Here is an 18,379-nt window from a genome sequence, read left to right on the forward strand (position 1 = left end):
CAGTGAGAGGGAATGTAAACACAGGCCCCCGGCCAGGCACCCCATTGCTGCTGCCTTAAGCCCTGTCTTTAGTCATCCTCATGACATCAGGTCCCTCTGAAGGCCCCCCTCAGAAGATCACAGAGTGACAGGAAACTGTGACAGGAGTTGAGGAGAATAGGATGAGGTATGAGGAATGTGATTTCTAACAGCTCCACCAGTTGCCCATAACCGAAAGGATAATTCTCGTTTATTACAATGTAGGTCTTATTTTTTGGTTTTTAGTTTAGCTGTAAATTCTTATCTGTGATGATACCTTTTGTGCACAGCAAAAAATCTGGGCCGACAGTGACATCGCCAACAGGCAAGCTGAGCATGGCATAAAGGCACAACACAACATGCACAACAATGTTTTCTTAAACCTGCCTTAGCTCAGCTGCATTTTCAGGCTGTCTTGAGGTCATTCCACTGCATCTCTTTTGGGTTAACATCTGGAAGTCTCCAAAAGGTGGATCTTCTTTCACCTTTTCTGCATTTTGTACTAAATTTACTTCTGTTTAGGGTCATTGTTATGCTGCATCACCCAGTTATGCTGAGCTTCAGCTGGCAGACAGCCACTCTTGACATTATCCTGGAAGATACCTCAATAAACCTCTGCTCAGTGATGATGAGCTGTTCTGTCCCAAAGTTTTGTGTTTGTTCATAGTAGAAACTTAGGTGAAGATCTGACCATGTTTTAATACAGTGGGGGCAGGAAACAAAAACCTGCCACATTCCCAGATAGAAGCAATTTGGTGAATGCATAGTTAAATCAGAATATTGCCCAGGTTGCAAAGAGCTGACTTATCCTTTAAACATCAAATGCATGCTGCAGATAACTTGCACACATTTGCAGATACACACAAAACGCTGTTGGCACCGGGAAAAGCAGGTGGTCTCCATGTCATGTGTGAGCATTCCCACATAACACAAACCAAACGCCCCCACTCTCACATATGCATGCAGCCTATAGTCACACCAGTGCACTGTACATGTACATGCAGGTCCGGATGTTGCAGGCGGCCTGGCTTGGAGGTCTGGTCTAGGAGGTCTGGAGGTCCTCTGGGGCAGGAGAAGTCATTTCCTCCCTGATGGGGAGCTGGGAGGAGAGAGCAGCCGTGTGGGCTGAGGAGGAGGAGGAGGAGGAGGAAGGGGAGGAGGGGGGGTGGTGGTGGTGGTGAGGGGGAGGATGCTCTCAGCAGAAAGGAATTCCCAGAATGTTGTCCTTTAATCTGGAGTCAGCCTCACACACACTCTCTGTCTCTCTCAGTCTAACTCCCTCTCTTTTTTTTTTTTTTTTGGTCTTTTTCTGACCTCTGGTTTTTTCTGTTACCATGCAGAAGGGAAGAAGTTTCCCAGATAGACACAAAGACAAGACTGAAAATGCAAAGCAGCTGACAGAAGAGAAAAACAGTGTATCACAGTTTTCTGACTTTCTCTATCTCTGACTGTCCAGTAGTATGTGTGCATTAGTCTGGATCTCTGTTTTCTGTGCAGTGAAGGGATATGTGATGCAGAACAGAGAACGAGAAGGGTGAGAAAGTGAAACTAAGGAAGAAGGAATGCAAATGTGGTCAGAAGAAAAAGAAGAAGAAGAAGAAGAAGAGGAGGAGGAGGGGAAAGGACACCAAAAAACAGGGGAACATTACAATTGGGGAATGTCCTTTTTCATTGTGCAACCGCCATATGTTGTTATAATCATCTCTGTGTAAACGGTTATTAAGTTGTGTGTTTTGGCCACGACTCAGAGCCATTTACCTTTTGGAGGTATTTAGTCTAACAGGCTTTGAGACTTCAGCAGTTTTGTGATCAAAATCCATTCATGGCTATTACAGGCTCTCCAAACTGTTAAGTGTTGGCTTTACTGCATTTCAGGCATATGTGTTTTACAGACTTACAGGCTTACAGAAACTGTCAGAGAAAGAGGCATTTTATAGAGAAGGAAACAAGAAGTTGCAGGAGAGAGAGGGAGAGAGGGAGAGAAGGAGAGAGGGAGAGGGAGAGAGGGAGAGAGAGAAGGAAGCAAGGGAGAGGATTTCTGAGAAGACAGATGAAATGAGCTATTTGAGGTACCGACTGTTAACAATTTTAAAATATTGGGCATTAAATAAAATATAGAAGAGCAGTATAGTTTCATAAAGTGGTTTTTTTTTTGTTTTTTTAAACACTTCGTGGTTGGAACTTGCTTGAGCCACACTGTCGCAATAGCAGACAATCTCCCTCATTTAAATGAGTTGTTTATATCTAGGTAGTGCTGCATAAATGTGCTGTAAATACTACCTGTTGCAACAAACTGAAAATAGTCTCTAACAGTGTTCCTCAACTGGTGGGTCGCACTGCCATTTTGAGTGGATAGTGAATGTGTTCACGGACAAAAACATTTTGTGGAAAAGAGTTGAATTATTATTATTATTATTATTATTATTATTATTATTATGCATATATATTTTGAAGGACATGCGTTTTCCATGACCCAGTGTGCATGCAGTAGCCTTTTTTTTTTTTTTTTTTTACCAGCGTTTTCGTGACATTACCACCAAAACTGAAGCCATCACCTCCGTAATTAGCTCTTTTTGAGCATTTTCTAAACGGGTTAATGATTTGATAAGCCTGAGTTTTTATTTTATATTCCTAACATCACTTTAAACGTGGTTTTGGTCTTTTTATGTTATTCATTGACAAAAAAAGAAAATGATAGAATAACGATATAGGCTTGTCCTTTAGTGCAGGGATAGAATGAAAGGCCACCTTACCATAGACGCACAGCTGCAAAAACAGTACACCACAGTGGAAGTAGTTTCAGATTGAAATAACCCTTAATGCAGCTATCTTCCGGTGTGTCTGCAGTGCATGCATGTGTTATGTATATGCCTTAATCTGCAGTTGTGGCCGGGGTTTTCGAATAACTGCATTGCACTGAGGCGGATATACCCCGAGCTCTAGGTCTGTGGTTCTTCCTAGAAGGCTTTGTGTGTGTGTGTGTGTGTGTGTGTGTGTGTGTGTGTGTGTGTGTGTGTGTGTGTGTGTGTGTGTGTGTGTGTGTGTGTGTTTATATGAGCTCTGACTTTTCATTCTGCAGATTGACAAATCCATGAAATGAAGTCACATGCATTTGAGGCTGGAAGTGCTACAGTCACAGGGAAATGTTGTTTGGACCATTTGTCAACTAAGCGTCCATCCAGATTTAAAAAAGGCAATTTGTTTTTGAATGTTTAATGACTGTGCCATTGAGGAAATGTGATGAGCTTTAAATAGATGTTATGATGAACATTTCAAAGTTTAAAACAAATAATAAACTCCTCTAAAAATGAAGCAAAACTGTTGAACTTTCATATGTTGGAAAAACGGCAATATCGGTGTGGAGCTGGGCAGCTGTGCAACTTCCATTCATGATTATCTTTGAGGTTTTTCTGTTCTAAGATTCTTCAATGACCCCAACAGTGAGTCTTTTCATTCTCACCATATGTCTCATTTCTGGTCACGTGACCCAGCCGACTGCATCTCAGCCAACTAGCCTCAACTTCCGCCCTGTTTCCACTAAAGCAGGAAGCAGAGATGAGAGACTATCACGCATCTGCAGAATGCAGCCCCTGAGCTCTATTAATAGTGTCATTCAGTGTAGAAGAAAAAATGTGACCCAACTTTTTATTCCTCTTATCGGGCTGTGTTGACTGCCTCGCTGGTCAGCTCGGGGTTATTTTTGGTCATTGTATCTCAGATATCCAAGACTTCCTCTTGTACTACATTTATGAATAAAGTCCCTTTTGCGTGGAATCCCAAAGCGCATTTTTCTGTTTTACACTGCCATTAATTACTAAATAATATAATTGATGTCCATTTGAATGATCAGGGCTGATAGTTGCTGATGACGGGTGAAACCTTTCGGGATAAGGCTGCCCTGAGGCACAGCTGTGCTTTGTGCTAAATGCGAATACGAGCATTCACGGTGACAACGCTAGCCTGCTAATGTATAGCGGTTGAAATGAGCCACTGGAATCATCTTTGTTTAGCATGTCGGCATGCTGACTTTGCTACTTGGCAGTTAGCTGAAGGTCCAACTGAGGCTGGTGAGAATTAGTTTTCATGGTATTTGATCTTAAACAATCAAAAACAGTCTGATGGTGGCGCTGTATAAAAAGGCAGTGAAACACCAAAGTCTATGATTCATCATCTGGGACCATGAATCTCTCAGCAGAATTTTATAGCAGCCTCATCGGGTTTTTTTTTTAATGTATTTTACTTTGGAACGAATTGCGAGATCAACGTTGATATCAATAAAGTTGCTTTGGGGGAAAAAAACACAAGTTGTCTTTCCCAGCTCATTTTAAATTATGTCGGACTAACAAATGAGTTACTGAAGCTGTTTCAGTGGGATTGAATCCACTGATCAGTGCAAGCAATACTAAAATAAATCCTGTCTACAAGCCATGAAGATATTTGATTGCTGACAGAAACTAACTTCTAAGCACATAAACAAGGACTTAATTCACTCTTCAATAGTTCATATTTGGTTCTCCACATCCTTCGAAGATCGCTGTTCTCATATTACCTATTGAAGCATATTTAAACATGTGGTCAACATCTAAAAAACATTAGGTTCTGGTTCCTTCTTACTCATACTGAGAGTCCAAGATAGCCAAGCCAATAAAGATATCCCGATGACCCTGCACTCGTTTGGCTTACCAACATTAACCTCGGACTCTGAGATCCAGATAAGCACTGTGCAGTGCCTGAAGGGGGAACAGCAGCCAAAAGCTGTTGGAAAAATCTGGAGTTTAGGAAAGCACCTGGAACCGGTCCACTCTCTTACTTGGGGTCACTGAGTTTTGTCTGGAGGCTTTCCCTACTGTAGCTGTTAACAATGCTGCTGCTTTCCTGCAGGCTAGAGCTACACACACTTACACACACTCACATGCACTTAAAGGTCCCAATAGAGTTACAGGGACAAATTTGGAAACCATGCTTAATGTGAAGTGGCACAAAATGGCTGCCATTATACCTCAGGTGGGTGTAGGGTTGTTTAATGAAAGACAGGAAGTGTTTCTTTTCTGTTTTGACAGGAAGACTGGGTAGTGTGGGGTGGTTTATATCCGTCGCCCTGTTATCACATACAACTGTCATCTGCAGGGTTTAAACCGGCGAAATGTATTCTGCATTATTGTAACGGGCAGCCCTCTGTACAAACACTAATCTACTGTAAATGTATGTACAGTATTGTGTGTCCCTGGACTGCTGTGGAAAGACTGTGTGATGTGGGCACTCCAAAATGGGAGCAGGGAGACGTGTCCTGCCAGATATGATTTCATGTATTACGTAAGCCCAAGATGGGGGCAGAGAAGCATTAACCCTGTGTGTGAGAGAGTGTGCTCGAGCCCCCCTAGATGGTGGCATGCACATCGTACCGCTGGCAAGTGATATGTGGTTGTGTCTTTGTGTGTACTTTTTTTTGAAACAATGAGGTCTTAATGGGTTTTCTGCTGTGTGTGTGTGTGTGTGTGTGTGTGTGTGTGTGTGTGTGTATTGAAGGTGGTGACGCTGTGGTACAGAGCCCCAGAAGTGCTGCTCCAGTCCAGTTACGCTACGCCAGTGGACCTGTGGAGTGTTGGCTGCATCTTCGCTGAGATGTTCAGGAGAAGGTAAGAACTGCAGAGAGCTAAATATTGGTATCATATCTCCGAAGTCCATAGGCACACTGCTTTACACCCATGTCGTCTCATCATTGTAATTACTACTGATATCTTGTAGCCTGCGAGGGGGACAGGGAAATGCAATAACAGAGGGACAATATCTCACATCAGCACCTGCAGACACTCTCATCCAAAAATCACCACCATGTGGCCGGATATTCAGACTACATGCCGTCAGCCATTGATGGCTGATTTCAAGGACCAGTTCATCTTTACCTGACAAACATTGCTTGAACTCTACCTGCTTCAACTTAAAAATGGCAGACAACGCTGTGAAATGGGTCCTAAACAATCTAAACCAGTCAAACGTTGAAAATGACCATGCTTGAGCTCCCCGCGTCATTCAGTACGTAGTTAGATGGAGTCTACGGGGAGAATCAGAAGTCGATTATGGTATGACTTCAGATGAACCTCACCAGACTGTTGATATAACTTCATATCAACTTTCTCATTAACCTCGTGCTGTAGGCTGTGGAAGTTCTTGGAGCTTCTCCCTTGCTGCCGCTGAAACTCTGAAACCCATCACTCTGTTTTCACGCCAACTTTAGTTAAAGCAGCAGCCTCCGCTTCAAGGCAACTTTTTTACAGAAAATGACAACATCTTATTTTCTAGCTCTATTTTATTTATTTTTTCGGCCAAGTTTCCCTCGGTATTCTCTTTTCCCAGAAGTGAACAGTGGCGTCTTTGTGCCAGAGATCGATGTGGCCATTTTAAAGTTTAGAATGTGCTAATTAGGCAAAGATAAATATTTTTGTGTATTATTTTTGCTCATTGTGGATTCCAAATAGGTTTAGATTCCCTGCTTTGTTTTTTTTTTTTTTTTTTTGTCATTTGGACTCAGGGAACATGGCTTCTTTTACCTCTCGGGCCTGAAACATTGTACTTTATCTCAGGTTTTAGTTCACATCTTCCTGCTGAAATTGAAGAGAGCTGCCCACGCCTGCGGGTCAGGTGGTCTTACAACATCTTGGCGGCTAATGTCCTCAAGAATGATGTGTTCTCCATCCCATCTTTATCTGCCTCTTTTGATCACGTTGATTTGACTCCTATTACTTGTACTGTTTCTTTTATTCCCATAAGTTATAATGTCTTTACTTTCAGCCCAGTATGGACTGTAACAAGACTCTGCATTACATTGTGGGTAAATATTTTTGTTGTTGTTCATGTTAAGGTGGTTAGTTAAGTGCTATACATCACAATGAGTTCAAAAGTTTGTATTCGTTTTTTTTTTAAAAAGTGATGTTTGGGTTTACTTCGCACTTTGTCACCCGTGTCACTGGCCGGTCCATCATTTGGATTTTAAAGCCGTGAAGCAGGTCACACCGCAGATAACATCTCTTTTTTCCTCTTTTACCACATTTACTGTCAGATTATGATCAATGACGTACAGGGATGCACATTAACTGTCCACACACATTCGCATTCAGGTTGCCCACTAATCATAAGGTTGGCTGTTGAATCCCATGTTCCTTCTGTCCATGTGCCAAAGTGTCCTTTGGCAAGATAATGAACCGAATAATAAACTCCTGATGGCAGGCGAGCACATTGCATGGCAGCTCTGCCGCCATTGATGTGTGAATGCTTCTGAGAATGTCGTTTTGCGACTGTAAGGTGTTAAAGCGCTGTATGAGCGCAGACCATTGATCACTCTAAAATTGCCCAGATACGACTTGACGAGCTCAATCGCTGGTGACATCATCCGCTGGTTTGAGTCCAGCTAAGAGGCTTCACGCTGCTGCAACCTCATCAATCCGGTTTGTCTCATCGCAAATCTTTGGTTCTATCTGAGTAGGCCGGTCACAACTATGACATAATCACTTCATCGCAAATATTTGAGCGTGATTGTCATCATTTTGCATAAACGTTACAATTGTTTCTATTCAGCTCTATAAAAACAGCTGGATGAAATAAAAGTAAACACAAAAATATTTCCACCATTTAAGGTTTGACTTCCACCCTCTTAATGTCATCTTGTCTCATCCACTTCTTCCACGAGGAGAGAATTCAAACTACCAACTTTTTATCTTGTGGTGCCTTTGACGACGTTTCAATAAGCGTCTATTGACATTAACATGGATTTTGTTGCAAAGCCAAACACCAAAGCCAATAATGTCTCTTCCTCTCAATAAGGTGTATTATTAAACTATGATTACATTTTTACTATTGTAGTGGCATAAAATAAACAGGAAAAAAAAGAAAATGTAATTGTTTTTGGAATTATTTGATTGCGGATCAATCGTCCACTAAAATTTCATGATCGTGACGGCTCTTCTTAGGAGGAGAATGTTCAGTTTCGCTGCACTATTAGTTTAGTGAGTTGTGTTCCACATAAAAATTAATTACAGCCATTCAACGCAATAAAAGTATTTGGAAGTTTCTTAAACTAGTCACATTTCTCTCAAATGACACCTGTCAGATGGTTAGCGAGCAGCATACAATCACATTTCGGTTGGCTTATCAAACCATTCCAGTGACACAGGCTGCCTGCTGTGGTTGCAGCATGCAAGTCAAGATTCTGTATGGTATAGGTATTTGTCAGTTTGTGGTCTAACGAACTTCACTCACTGGAGAGCTGGGCTAATAACGGAACCTTTTTCTAAACAAAAAAGTACTTTTAACCGCCTGTCAACAGACCGGAAAAAAAAACCCCATTGACATCAGGACATTATCATCATGGCATTAAGATGATTGAAGTAGTAATATTTATGCTCGTATAGGGACGTGTCTTGTAACCGACAGTAAACCGAGATCGAGCCAGCCGCTAAATGTGTATGGCAGAGGAGATAAGAACAGTCTTTCTGAGGTAGGGCAGAGTGCCAGAAGGAGCAGCCCTGCTTCCTTCCCCAACCGTCTTCACACCCCAACATGCACAGCCGCACACACAGCAACCCCGGCGTTGCACTCAGGACTCGGTGGGATTTTAATAACTCTAGTGGCAAAGGGTGACAAAAAAATGACTATGGCGAGATTATGAAGGCAGATGCTTCCATACAGGGCCAAATGGGGCCACCGAGTGGTTTACGGAGTATAAACACTCTTGTCTTGTGTTTTAGGCTTCACAGTCACCACACAGGGAATTTAGAGCCGCACGTTAGATAATCCAAAATACTAAGTGAGGGAATACCTTTTAGTAAAATGGTGCTATGTTGAATTACAGCTGTTCTGGTAGCTTCCAATCTTTCACCAACCTCGGGTAATGATGTGGTGCTGACATCGAAAGTTGAGAAAGTACTGCAAGTTTGGCTCATTTCAAGTTGTCAAGCAGCAGACTCGCACGATGTTTTCCTGTATTCATTCCTTCTGTAACAGGGTTTGATGTGTTCACTGTAAACTATCTAAAGTTGACGAGTCTGTCCTTTTAGAGCGTTAGTGCGTGGGTGCAGGTCATGTGTTCAAGGTTCATTTGTTAGCCTGCTCTAATAACGGTGACATGTGACAGGTTTTCACGGTGCCAGAAAAGATCTCTACTTGAAATGTTTCCATGTTCACAAGGATGCGCTGACAGGGAGGGTGAAGGATGGACAGGGAGGGTGAAGGACAGACAGGATCTGTTTTGATCTTCTTGGTTTCCTACTTTTACATCCGTTCATAATCTGTTACTGCCTCATGTGACTCAGTTTTGTGAAGGAATTGCTTCAGCTATCACTTGCCACTTAGTATGTTTATGTTTTCTACTTTGGTATATCTGTCAGGTCGATCAGAGTTTGATCAAGAGTCAGATCTGAAGTTGAAGAGTCCTTCGACTAAACGTTTCTGTTGCCTCTTTCTTCGTCTTTGAGTCCTTTTTGCATCTTGGATTAAAGCAGAAACGGTTAGCGGATAAATCAATTAGATGAAGTCAATGAACAAAATCATTTTTAGTTGTTTTGGGAGTCATTTAGATGTTGTCACTTTCCAAGCCAAAATTTCTTTCATTCTCTAATTGCAGCTTCTCAGTTGTGAGGATTTGCTGCTTTTCTTATGTGACTGCATTTCTTTGGGTCTCAGACTGTTGGCGTAGCAAAACATAGTGGCAATTTGGTCACCTTGCCTTGAACCATAGGAAATTGTGGTTGGAATTTGTGTCAAGTTTTTGATTGATTGATTAAAAAAAAAAAAAAAAAAAGGAACGAATTAGCAAACAAATTGATAATGAAAACGGTTGTTAGTTGGAGAACTGATGATCTGAAATATCCCAGAAAAAGACAAAGATGTGTGAACAGTTTTTCAGACTGGTATTGATGATTGTAAAGCCAGCTTATAAAACATCTGATCATATCATTTTCATTCATGTCTGTAGATGTGTGCTCTCACTTGAGTAAAATGAAGCTGGTGTGCAACAAAGCATAGTTTTGTTTTTGAGTAGAGGCAAAGTTCTGATGTTGGATTGGCTGCTTCTTTTTTTTTTTAAGTTAATGTATTCACACTCAGGTTTGCAAATAATACTTGAGTCCGACCTTTGACTCATTGAGGTAAATGGCATTTGCATGTCCAGCACTCTGTGCCATACTGGTGGCAAGGTCAAGTTGGACATGTTTAATGCTATTCAGACCTTATACAACACACGCGTGCTCCATTACCGGCACAAAACTGAAGGGTTTTTCATGGGTTTGTAATCTTTTATTGGTCAAAAATGCATCACCTGTAAGCAAACATCTTGCTGCCAAATAACCAGGAACTATAAATACAATACCATCCCAGTTTTTCTATCCAGCTCCTTTAAAAAGCCGACACAGTCTGAACCCATTAGTGGTCTGGTCCTGATAGCAGTGAGCAGTCTGAGTGTGTGTTGTCTTGGGTGGGAGACTTCCCTGCTCACCCTGACACAATAAGCTGTAAAAAACTTTGCTGTGTGTACTGTATGTGTGCCTTTTCACAATCTGGCGCCTGTCCAACTTTGCCTTAAGGTGCAAGGTGAGGCAGAGCCCTTTGATGGCCTGGAACAGAGCATACACACACTCTCTGTGTCTCTCTGTCTCTCTCTCTCTCTCTCTCTCTCTCTCGCCCCTCTCTCTCTCTCCCTCTCTCTCTCTCTCTCTCTCTCTCTCTCTCTCGCCCCCTCTCTCTCTCTCCCTCTCTCTCTCTCTCTCTCTCTCTCTCTCTCTCGCTCTCTGCAGGTGATTAAGATGGCTTTTTAAAAGGCCACCTGTCAGAGATTAAAGGGCACCTGGGAGAAAAGCAGGGGAAGAAAGCAAACGAGTGACTGAGGGAAAGTGCAGAACAAGAGAGGATGAGAAACTGCTGTTTATTAGTTTGCAGGTTATGTTTAATTTAAGATTAGAATCGTTGACAGCTGAAGAACAATGAACCAGACAGCCCCGCTCATGGTTTAATTGCCTTTCAGAATAGTTGGTGGCAAATTTTAATGCCCTTTTCTGGGAGCAGATTAAAACATCACTTTAGAAAATTAGCCAGTTGATATGTTAGTCTGTTCACTGAAAATGTGTCGTCAGCAATTGTTGATAATAAAGTGATTGATTTTATCCTGGAAGAATGTCAAACGTGCACTGCTTTCTGCTTTGGTTTGAAAATTATGATCTAAAGATGTTACATTAGACTTTTCTCACATTCTGCAGCCTACATGTCATTCTGAAAGTAAGCATTAGGTGCAGTCCCATGTCAGAGCCCCACCGAGCAGTGTCAACCCTAAGTTCACCTCGTGTTGTAGGTCCGTATGTACAAATCCAACCTGAAAACATTTCCATTATGACTCATTATGCTTTGACGGTTACCTCTGAACACAGTCTTCTTCACTTTCATCATCAAACATGGTATTATATACATATATATATATATATATATATATATTTTTTTTTTTTTTTTTTAAACCCTTCTTTAATGACTGTGTACTGTCACGAGAGTAGCTGTTAGAGGAATTTGAGCAAATATCATGCAAGTCTGCATCTGCATGGCTGGGATGGTGTGGAGGTGAGTCATGGTTCAACTGAATGGGGTAAAGGGAGCGTGTTTGCTTGTTGACATTCCTCCAATCGAAAAGATTGATCGTGGTGTGTTTAACAGGCCATGTTCACTTTCTCACAGTTTGCAACTGAATTGTTGAATCCTCCACAATGCACCCTGCAAATGTGCGTTTTGTTTTTGTTTTTTTTTAAACATGCCTGACATGCATGTAGACCTATAGCACCCAAACAGACATGGATGTCGATGCAGCTCACACTGACTGGGGTTGAAACACAGGAGTAAGCCAAACTCAAACACACCATTTCTCTGATTCCCAGTCAGACAGATTGAGCCTCTCGCGTGCAAACACACACACACACACACACACACACACACACACACACACACACACACACACACACACACACACACACACACACACACATTCCAGAGGTTGTCTCAGTGGAATGTGGGACAGAGCAGCGCTGGCACTAAAGGAAGCGTGACTCAGCGGCCTGTCCCAGCCCAGTCTCAGTCCTTCACTGTCACCACTTGTGTGTGTGCATATTTATGTGCACATGCAAATCTGAAAGTGGGAAACAATCCCAATGCTTGCTCGTGTGTGCGCATTTGTGCATCCTTGTGTGTGTAGTTGCTGAAAGTGTGTATGTGCACTTGCACTTGACTGTTGACTGTGTGTGCATGCCATCGGCCAGCCCTATGTGAATCCAGTTATCCCCCTCCAACAAACCGACAAACCGCTCCAGGTTTAAAAATGGACCTCTTGGAATTATCAGCCCTACTTGTTTTGGCACGATAACTTTGCTGAAGGTGTTTTTTTTTTTTTTTTTTTTTTTTTTTTTTTTCTTTCTTTTGCAACAGTCAGAAACTGGTTTGGTCTGATCTTAAATGGCTTTCAATGTTTAACGGAGTGCTTTATCCTGAACAAGCTGGATATGTGGTGAGGTCCTCTTTCAAAGCAGCAGTGCAACACTAAAGAAGCACAGAGACATTTGTGAGTTAAAGGCACCATGTCTGATTAATTGAAGAAAGAAAGAAAAAACTTGTATCATATATCCCTGTCTGGACTGAAGCATGTGACAGAGTTTGCTGTCACTAAAAAGTTGCAACCCCCACTGCGTGACTAATATCCCAGTGTTTGAGTCGGTAGGAAAGTGTGGGTGTTCAGCTATGCAAAGCTTCCTGCAAGTGGGAAAACACAGGGAGCACATGGTGACTAGTCAGTCTTTGTTGACTTCAGTTAAGTGGGGTGCACTTGAAGTGTATTGAGGCCTGGATACATGCATAGCAGCAAACCATTGGTGACAGTGTCCTGCATTACGTTGACATCTGCTGGCGACTAATGATCTCAAACAAGTCAAGTATAACAAGAATGTCTTCTTTCTCTGACACTGGTGCTTTCATATTGCAATTCTGAGATGAAGAAAGTCCTCTCTTTTAAGAGCGCCGCCTCATTTCCCTTCAGAGGAACTTGAACAGGAAGGCTTAGTTGCTATACCTCTTTCTCTGCTAGAATAATCCAACTTTTCTTTCCCACACGTCTCCCCTCCCAATTTCCGACACACACCGACACTCGGAGAGAGCAAAAGCAGACGCACACGCTTTAAGGGATAAATAGGCTTTTTCTGTCCCATGCGGCGACCGGCGGGCTTGTGCTGATGATGACTACTGGAATTTGTGTGGGTGCCAGGCGCAGGCATGGCCGCCCACGGGCATCCAAAGACGGCCCAAAGCCACAGGAACCACCAGCAGCCCTGCTGCCGCTCTCCTCCCTCCTTTCATCCCTGCTCGGGCTCCCTCCCTCGCCGTCTTCTGTGGCACTACCAGTACCGCTCCACAATCCTGAGCTGGAGCTGCGAGTGTGTGGCGACTTCAAACGTTCACATCAGAGTCACACATTCCTCTTTGCCTTGAGCCAAAACCTTATATATTAGGGCTGTTCATCCCGAGTGTCCCATGGGAAAGTGAGCAAAACACTCGCATCTCAAGCAGGTCAACGAGAACACAAAGCTTTGCTCTTTGTCGTGGAATCTTTCTCAATTTCGACATGAGTTTTTATTTTATTTGTGCAGCACAACGCAGGAAGACCTTAATGAACATTTGTTTACACATTAGCCGTCAAACTAACCTGTTTTTTTGGTTGTTTTTTTTTTCTCTCTTTCCCAGACCGCTTTTTCGAGGAAACTCAGATGTTGATCAGCTGGGAAAGATTTTTGAGTAAGTCTTAATAATTGTGTTTCCTTTTGCTTTTAAGATCCTGCAACTTATAGTTTTTTGAGAATGAATGAAAAAGTCTTTATATCCAGACATAGAAATCAGTCAAATCAGTTCAATAACATTTTGGAAACCGCTATCAAATCATGTGTGGATATTTTCCACTTTCCCTTCATTAAACCGGTTAGACAGCGTCTTCCCCAAATATAGAACAAGACGCACACAACTACTATTCTCTAATTAAATCACCCCCTGCCCCCTTAAATTAGATTATGTTGTTTTTCTAGAGTGCACATCGTTAGCTTTTCTCTAATACTTGACATTATTTGGCAAACCAAGGATTATTTTAGCAAAGTTTTGAACTGGAGAGGCTGTGCATGCTGCTCATTGCTGACAGTGAAGGAACTGATGACCATTATCCTCCCACAGTGTTGTTGGGGTACCTTCAGCAGAAGACTGGCCCCAGGAAGTGGCCCTACCACAGAGTGCCTTCACACCGCGGCCCCCGAAACCAGTAGAAGACTTGGTGCCAGACATGGACGAGCAGGGACGGGCTCTATTAATGGTGTGTAGCCTGAACCTTTGTCCAAACCAGTCCGGCTTAATCACGCAGTAGTTATTTTCAGTTTTTTTTTTTTTTTTTTGCCAAACCTTGAAATCTAATAACCTGTTCATTTTATCATGTTATTAGAGCTATAGATTCATTTGACCAATCTTCCTATCTCCTTCACTAATTAGTCTGCGTCCCCCTCTTCTTCACTTCTCTCTCTCCCTGCAGCAATTCCTCGCCTTCAACCCCTCCAGGAGGATATCGGCCTTCGCTGCGCTAAGTCACCCTTACTTTCAAAGTTTGGACAGCCACAGCAGGAGTGTGTACGCAGCCCAGCCCATCCCCAGCAACAAGCCCACTATGGAGGAGAGGACTGCCTGATGGTCCTCCTTCACCTTTAATCATCCCATACAGTGTCCATAACAAAAAGTATTCTGCGCACCCCTCCCTGGTGTTTTTCATGTTCTACTGTTTTCATGGCGTTAAATCAAAGTGTGTTATTTTAAGCTTGTTTGACACTGATCAACAGAAAAGATTTCAATGTCAAAGTGACGACAAATCCATAGAAATCAAGTTAGAATGTAAAAGACAAAATAAATGGTTATAGAAGTAGTCACACCCGAGAGGAAATGTTTAACAGAAATCTGTATTAGCTTTGCACGTTTGGGTACTGCAAATTTTCGAACCGTTTTTCTGATGTGCCTCAAGTTCTTGATTGGATTGTGGGCCTGGATTATGATTTGCGCCTTTGTGTGTTCTTTAGGGGAACATTTGCAGGTTGTTCTTCTGCTTTAAAAAAAAAAAAAGTTTTCTCCCCATTCAGCAGCACGGCTCCCTCCATGATAGCTCTGTATTTTGCTGCGTTAATTTGACCCCGTATCCTTACAAATCCTCAAGAGCCTGCTGTAAAGACGTTTCACCCGAACACCCGGCTTTGCATAGCATTTAGTTTGCTGGGCAAAAACCTTGAATTTTGTTTGCGATCCCGCCACAGAGCCTCGTTTCATATTTTTGAATGTCCCACGTGCCTTTTGGGAAATACATGCTGACATGTCATGAGATTTTTCAACAGTGCCTTTCTTTTTTTTAATCTTCGTTGGTCATAATTCTAGTAATGTCCCCAGGCAGCAGCTGCTCAGTCGGTCTGTGCCAGCTGTTGGGCAGATGCAGATGTACGTGCATTAAACTTAAGAAATCCCAACCAACAACAGTTGGCTGCATCAGTGATAAATAGTGTCAGTTGATAAAACGCGTTAGGGTTGCTTGAGACGTGACTTTTTTTTTCTGATAATCAGTGTCAAAAAGTTGAATTAATTGTGTTTCCACATTATACATGAGCTCGAAAAGAAATCATGAAATGGATCAGAGGGGGAAATATTTTTTACAGTCAATGTGCAAAGGTCCAGGATGTTCTCAGACAGAGAGGGTCAAGACGTGTCCAGAAAGAAGGCACCAACACTCCTGCTCTGATCCATGCACGAAAGCTGTCCTCCTTCCATGAACTGATGGATTGTAATTGCTGCTTTTAGGTTGTGAAATGTTAATTGACTGTGTGTAACAATGCAAAGAGACCTGCATCTCAGATTCACTGTTAGTCGTTGGCAAGACCGACTGTGGAGGCCCTGAAGCTAAAGCCTTTTTATGACCAGTGTTGAGCCCTCCTGACTCTGTGGAGGGGGGTGGGGATGGGGGGGGATTGTACAAGAGGAGCCCGGGTGGACAGCATGGATCTCACCTGCCTTTTATGCTTATTCTGTGTGTGTGTGTGTGTGTGTGTGTGTGTGTGTGTGTGTGTGTGTGACAGAGTGTGTGAGTATGAGTGTGAGTGAGTGTGTGCATGCATGTGCAGCGAGAAGATAAATACACTCACAGATATGTACATGTCCACTGCCACTGACATGAGCATGCTCGTGTACCTATGTGCTCACTGAAACATTATGAGTGTCACAACCAGCCGCTCACTGCCATGTCGTTATCATTCCAGTTTTACCTATAATGTTGCTGCCACCTTGTGGATGTCCAGAGAAACTGCAGACCAGTAGCGGGATTCTAATGGTTTCTGCACTCTTCAAGGAACTCATCATACTGGGCTGATAACAGTGCTGAGACAATGATAAAAGAACTTGGAAATGTTCCTGCCACTCACGTGGTGTTTCAGACTTTTTAATTACTTGTAATCTGCCATGACGGGCTTTTATCAGTATGAAATCCAATTATTAATTACTATCCAGATGATACAGTAATGCACAGGCTTCAATAGGTGGGGAAAGTCCCACCAGCACTATTCAACATGAGAATATTTGGCATAGTATCATGTCACCAATATCCTGTATTTAATTTTAATTTTATTGACAAGTCTTGTATACTTGTTACTTGATTTTTTTTTTTAATTTTTTTTTTAAGATGCTGGGGCATATGATATTCTTACACCACGTACAACAACTCTTTAGATGATTACAGAGTTTGTGTAAAAAATAGTTTGACAATGTAAGGAATGTATAAAAGATAGGCATTGGTACTGTACAGTGTATTGTGCTAGCTGTAATGATAGAAAACTTTTGATACGTTCATTGTCGGCGAAATGGCTAGACGTAGAGTAGCGAGGGTCAGTGGAATGTCGTATGGCGAGAGTACTTTGTCCTTTGAAAATGTCGGGTGGGTCCTGTGGGTGCTTATCGAATTTCCTTTACCTTGGATTGAGAATGACAACAAATTTCACAGTAGTTTTGATATTGAAATAATGCACAAATATTTTGTGTAGAGTTTTTTTTTTTTTTTTTGTGTGTGTGCTTTATTTTACATTAATGTGCTGTTGTATTCCAGTTCAGTTTTTTACCAGCAATGAAAAAAAAGCAAGTTATGCAGAGTTGTATTTTTGTATGTAGTAGTTCTTGCAGAACAGTAACATTTTTAACACTGGTTTATGTTTTCTTAACATGTAGTGCTTGTCAGCACACACACAGACACATTCTTTGACTTTCTCAGGTTCTTGTTATGGACGTCCGAACCTTTCGGGCACAGTTTGCACATCTCTGGGCTACTAAATGAACACATTACAACTTCTTCAGGTTTTCTTTCAAGCTGTTTCACGATCACGTCATTGATCGTAGTCTACTGTCATTCCTATTTATCAATATATATGTTACTGTAGTCATTACTGTCTGAAGATAACTGCCTGTATAAACTGTTTTTGCCAGCAACTTTGAAGTGCTCGATGGCAGACACACCACAAATACATGTGTAATTATCTGCTTGACTAAACACTGTGTTACTTTTCTATTTGATAACTTCTCAGTTCTGGCGTAGGTGGTGAATACAATGCAATTAAAGCTACCATACATTGTAGGCACAGCGGTTTACGGTAAAAAAAAATAATGACTGCTTTAGTCCCATTACAGTTAATACAATCACTGTGCTTTTCTTATGAGTTAACCAGTTTGTAATGCATTTCAATTTCATAACAACTGAAGTCCACTGTTGACCTTCTAGCAGTTTCACTGTTTTTGAAACCAACATAGCTTGATCCATCATATCACTCAAATCGGCATTATACTTATGTATGAATGCATTGGTGTCTTATTATTGTGTTGCACCAGCTGAATAAAAAGCAGCTTTTTATGGATGTTGGTTTTTTTTTTGGCTCGTTTTTCAACACAATTCACATCTGCTGTTGTACTGGTGCACTACTTGGATACTGCCATGGGGGCAGCACAGTGGTTAGCTATGTCTAAATTGGCTGTCGGTGTAAATGTAAGCGTGAAAGGTTGTCAATCTTTTTGTGTCATCCAAAGTCAGCTGGGATAAGCTCCAGTCTCCCCATGACCTTGTTCAGGATAAAGTGGGTGTAGCTAATGGACGCATGGATTCTGGCATTCTGTATTTTCTCAACGATACGCTTCTATTTCATACGAGCTTAAGAACGTGCGCACAGTAAATCACTTGTTTTTCTATCTCCAAATTTGTTTGTTATATGAAAAAAAAAAAAAAAAAAAAAATGTTTTCAGTCTG

At 41.9% G+C, this 18,379-nt stretch overlaps 1 protein-coding gene across 1 annotated transcript in view; it reads left to right on the forward strand.

The window, feature by feature from the left end:
- cdk6 (cyclin dependent kinase 6) overlaps positions 1-17,993 on the forward strand; it is a 36,973-nt gene extending 18,980 nt beyond the window's left edge. Inside the window, exons 5-8 of the mRNA XM_069177007.1 lie at positions 5,545-5,654; positions 13,774-13,824; positions 14,251-14,386; positions 14,600-17,993. Coding sequence (XP_069033108.1) covers positions 5,545-5,654; positions 13,774-13,824; positions 14,251-14,386; positions 14,600-14,752 — 450 coding nt within the window. The 3' untranslated portion in view covers positions 14,753-17,993. The remainder of the gene's footprint in view (positions 1-5,544; positions 5,655-13,773; positions 13,825-14,250; positions 14,387-14,599) is intronic.
- Positions 17,994-18,379: the final 386 nt, after the last annotated feature.

The sequence above is a fragment of the Embiotoca jacksoni genome, unplaced genomic scaffold (assembly GCF_022577435.1).
Source record: "Embiotoca jacksoni isolate LCO1_2020_lvr unplaced genomic scaffold, fEmbJac1.0.p SCAF_7, whole genome shotgun sequence".
NCBI classification, from domain to species: Eukaryota; Metazoa; Chordata; class Actinopteri; family Embiotocidae; genus Embiotoca; species Embiotoca jacksoni.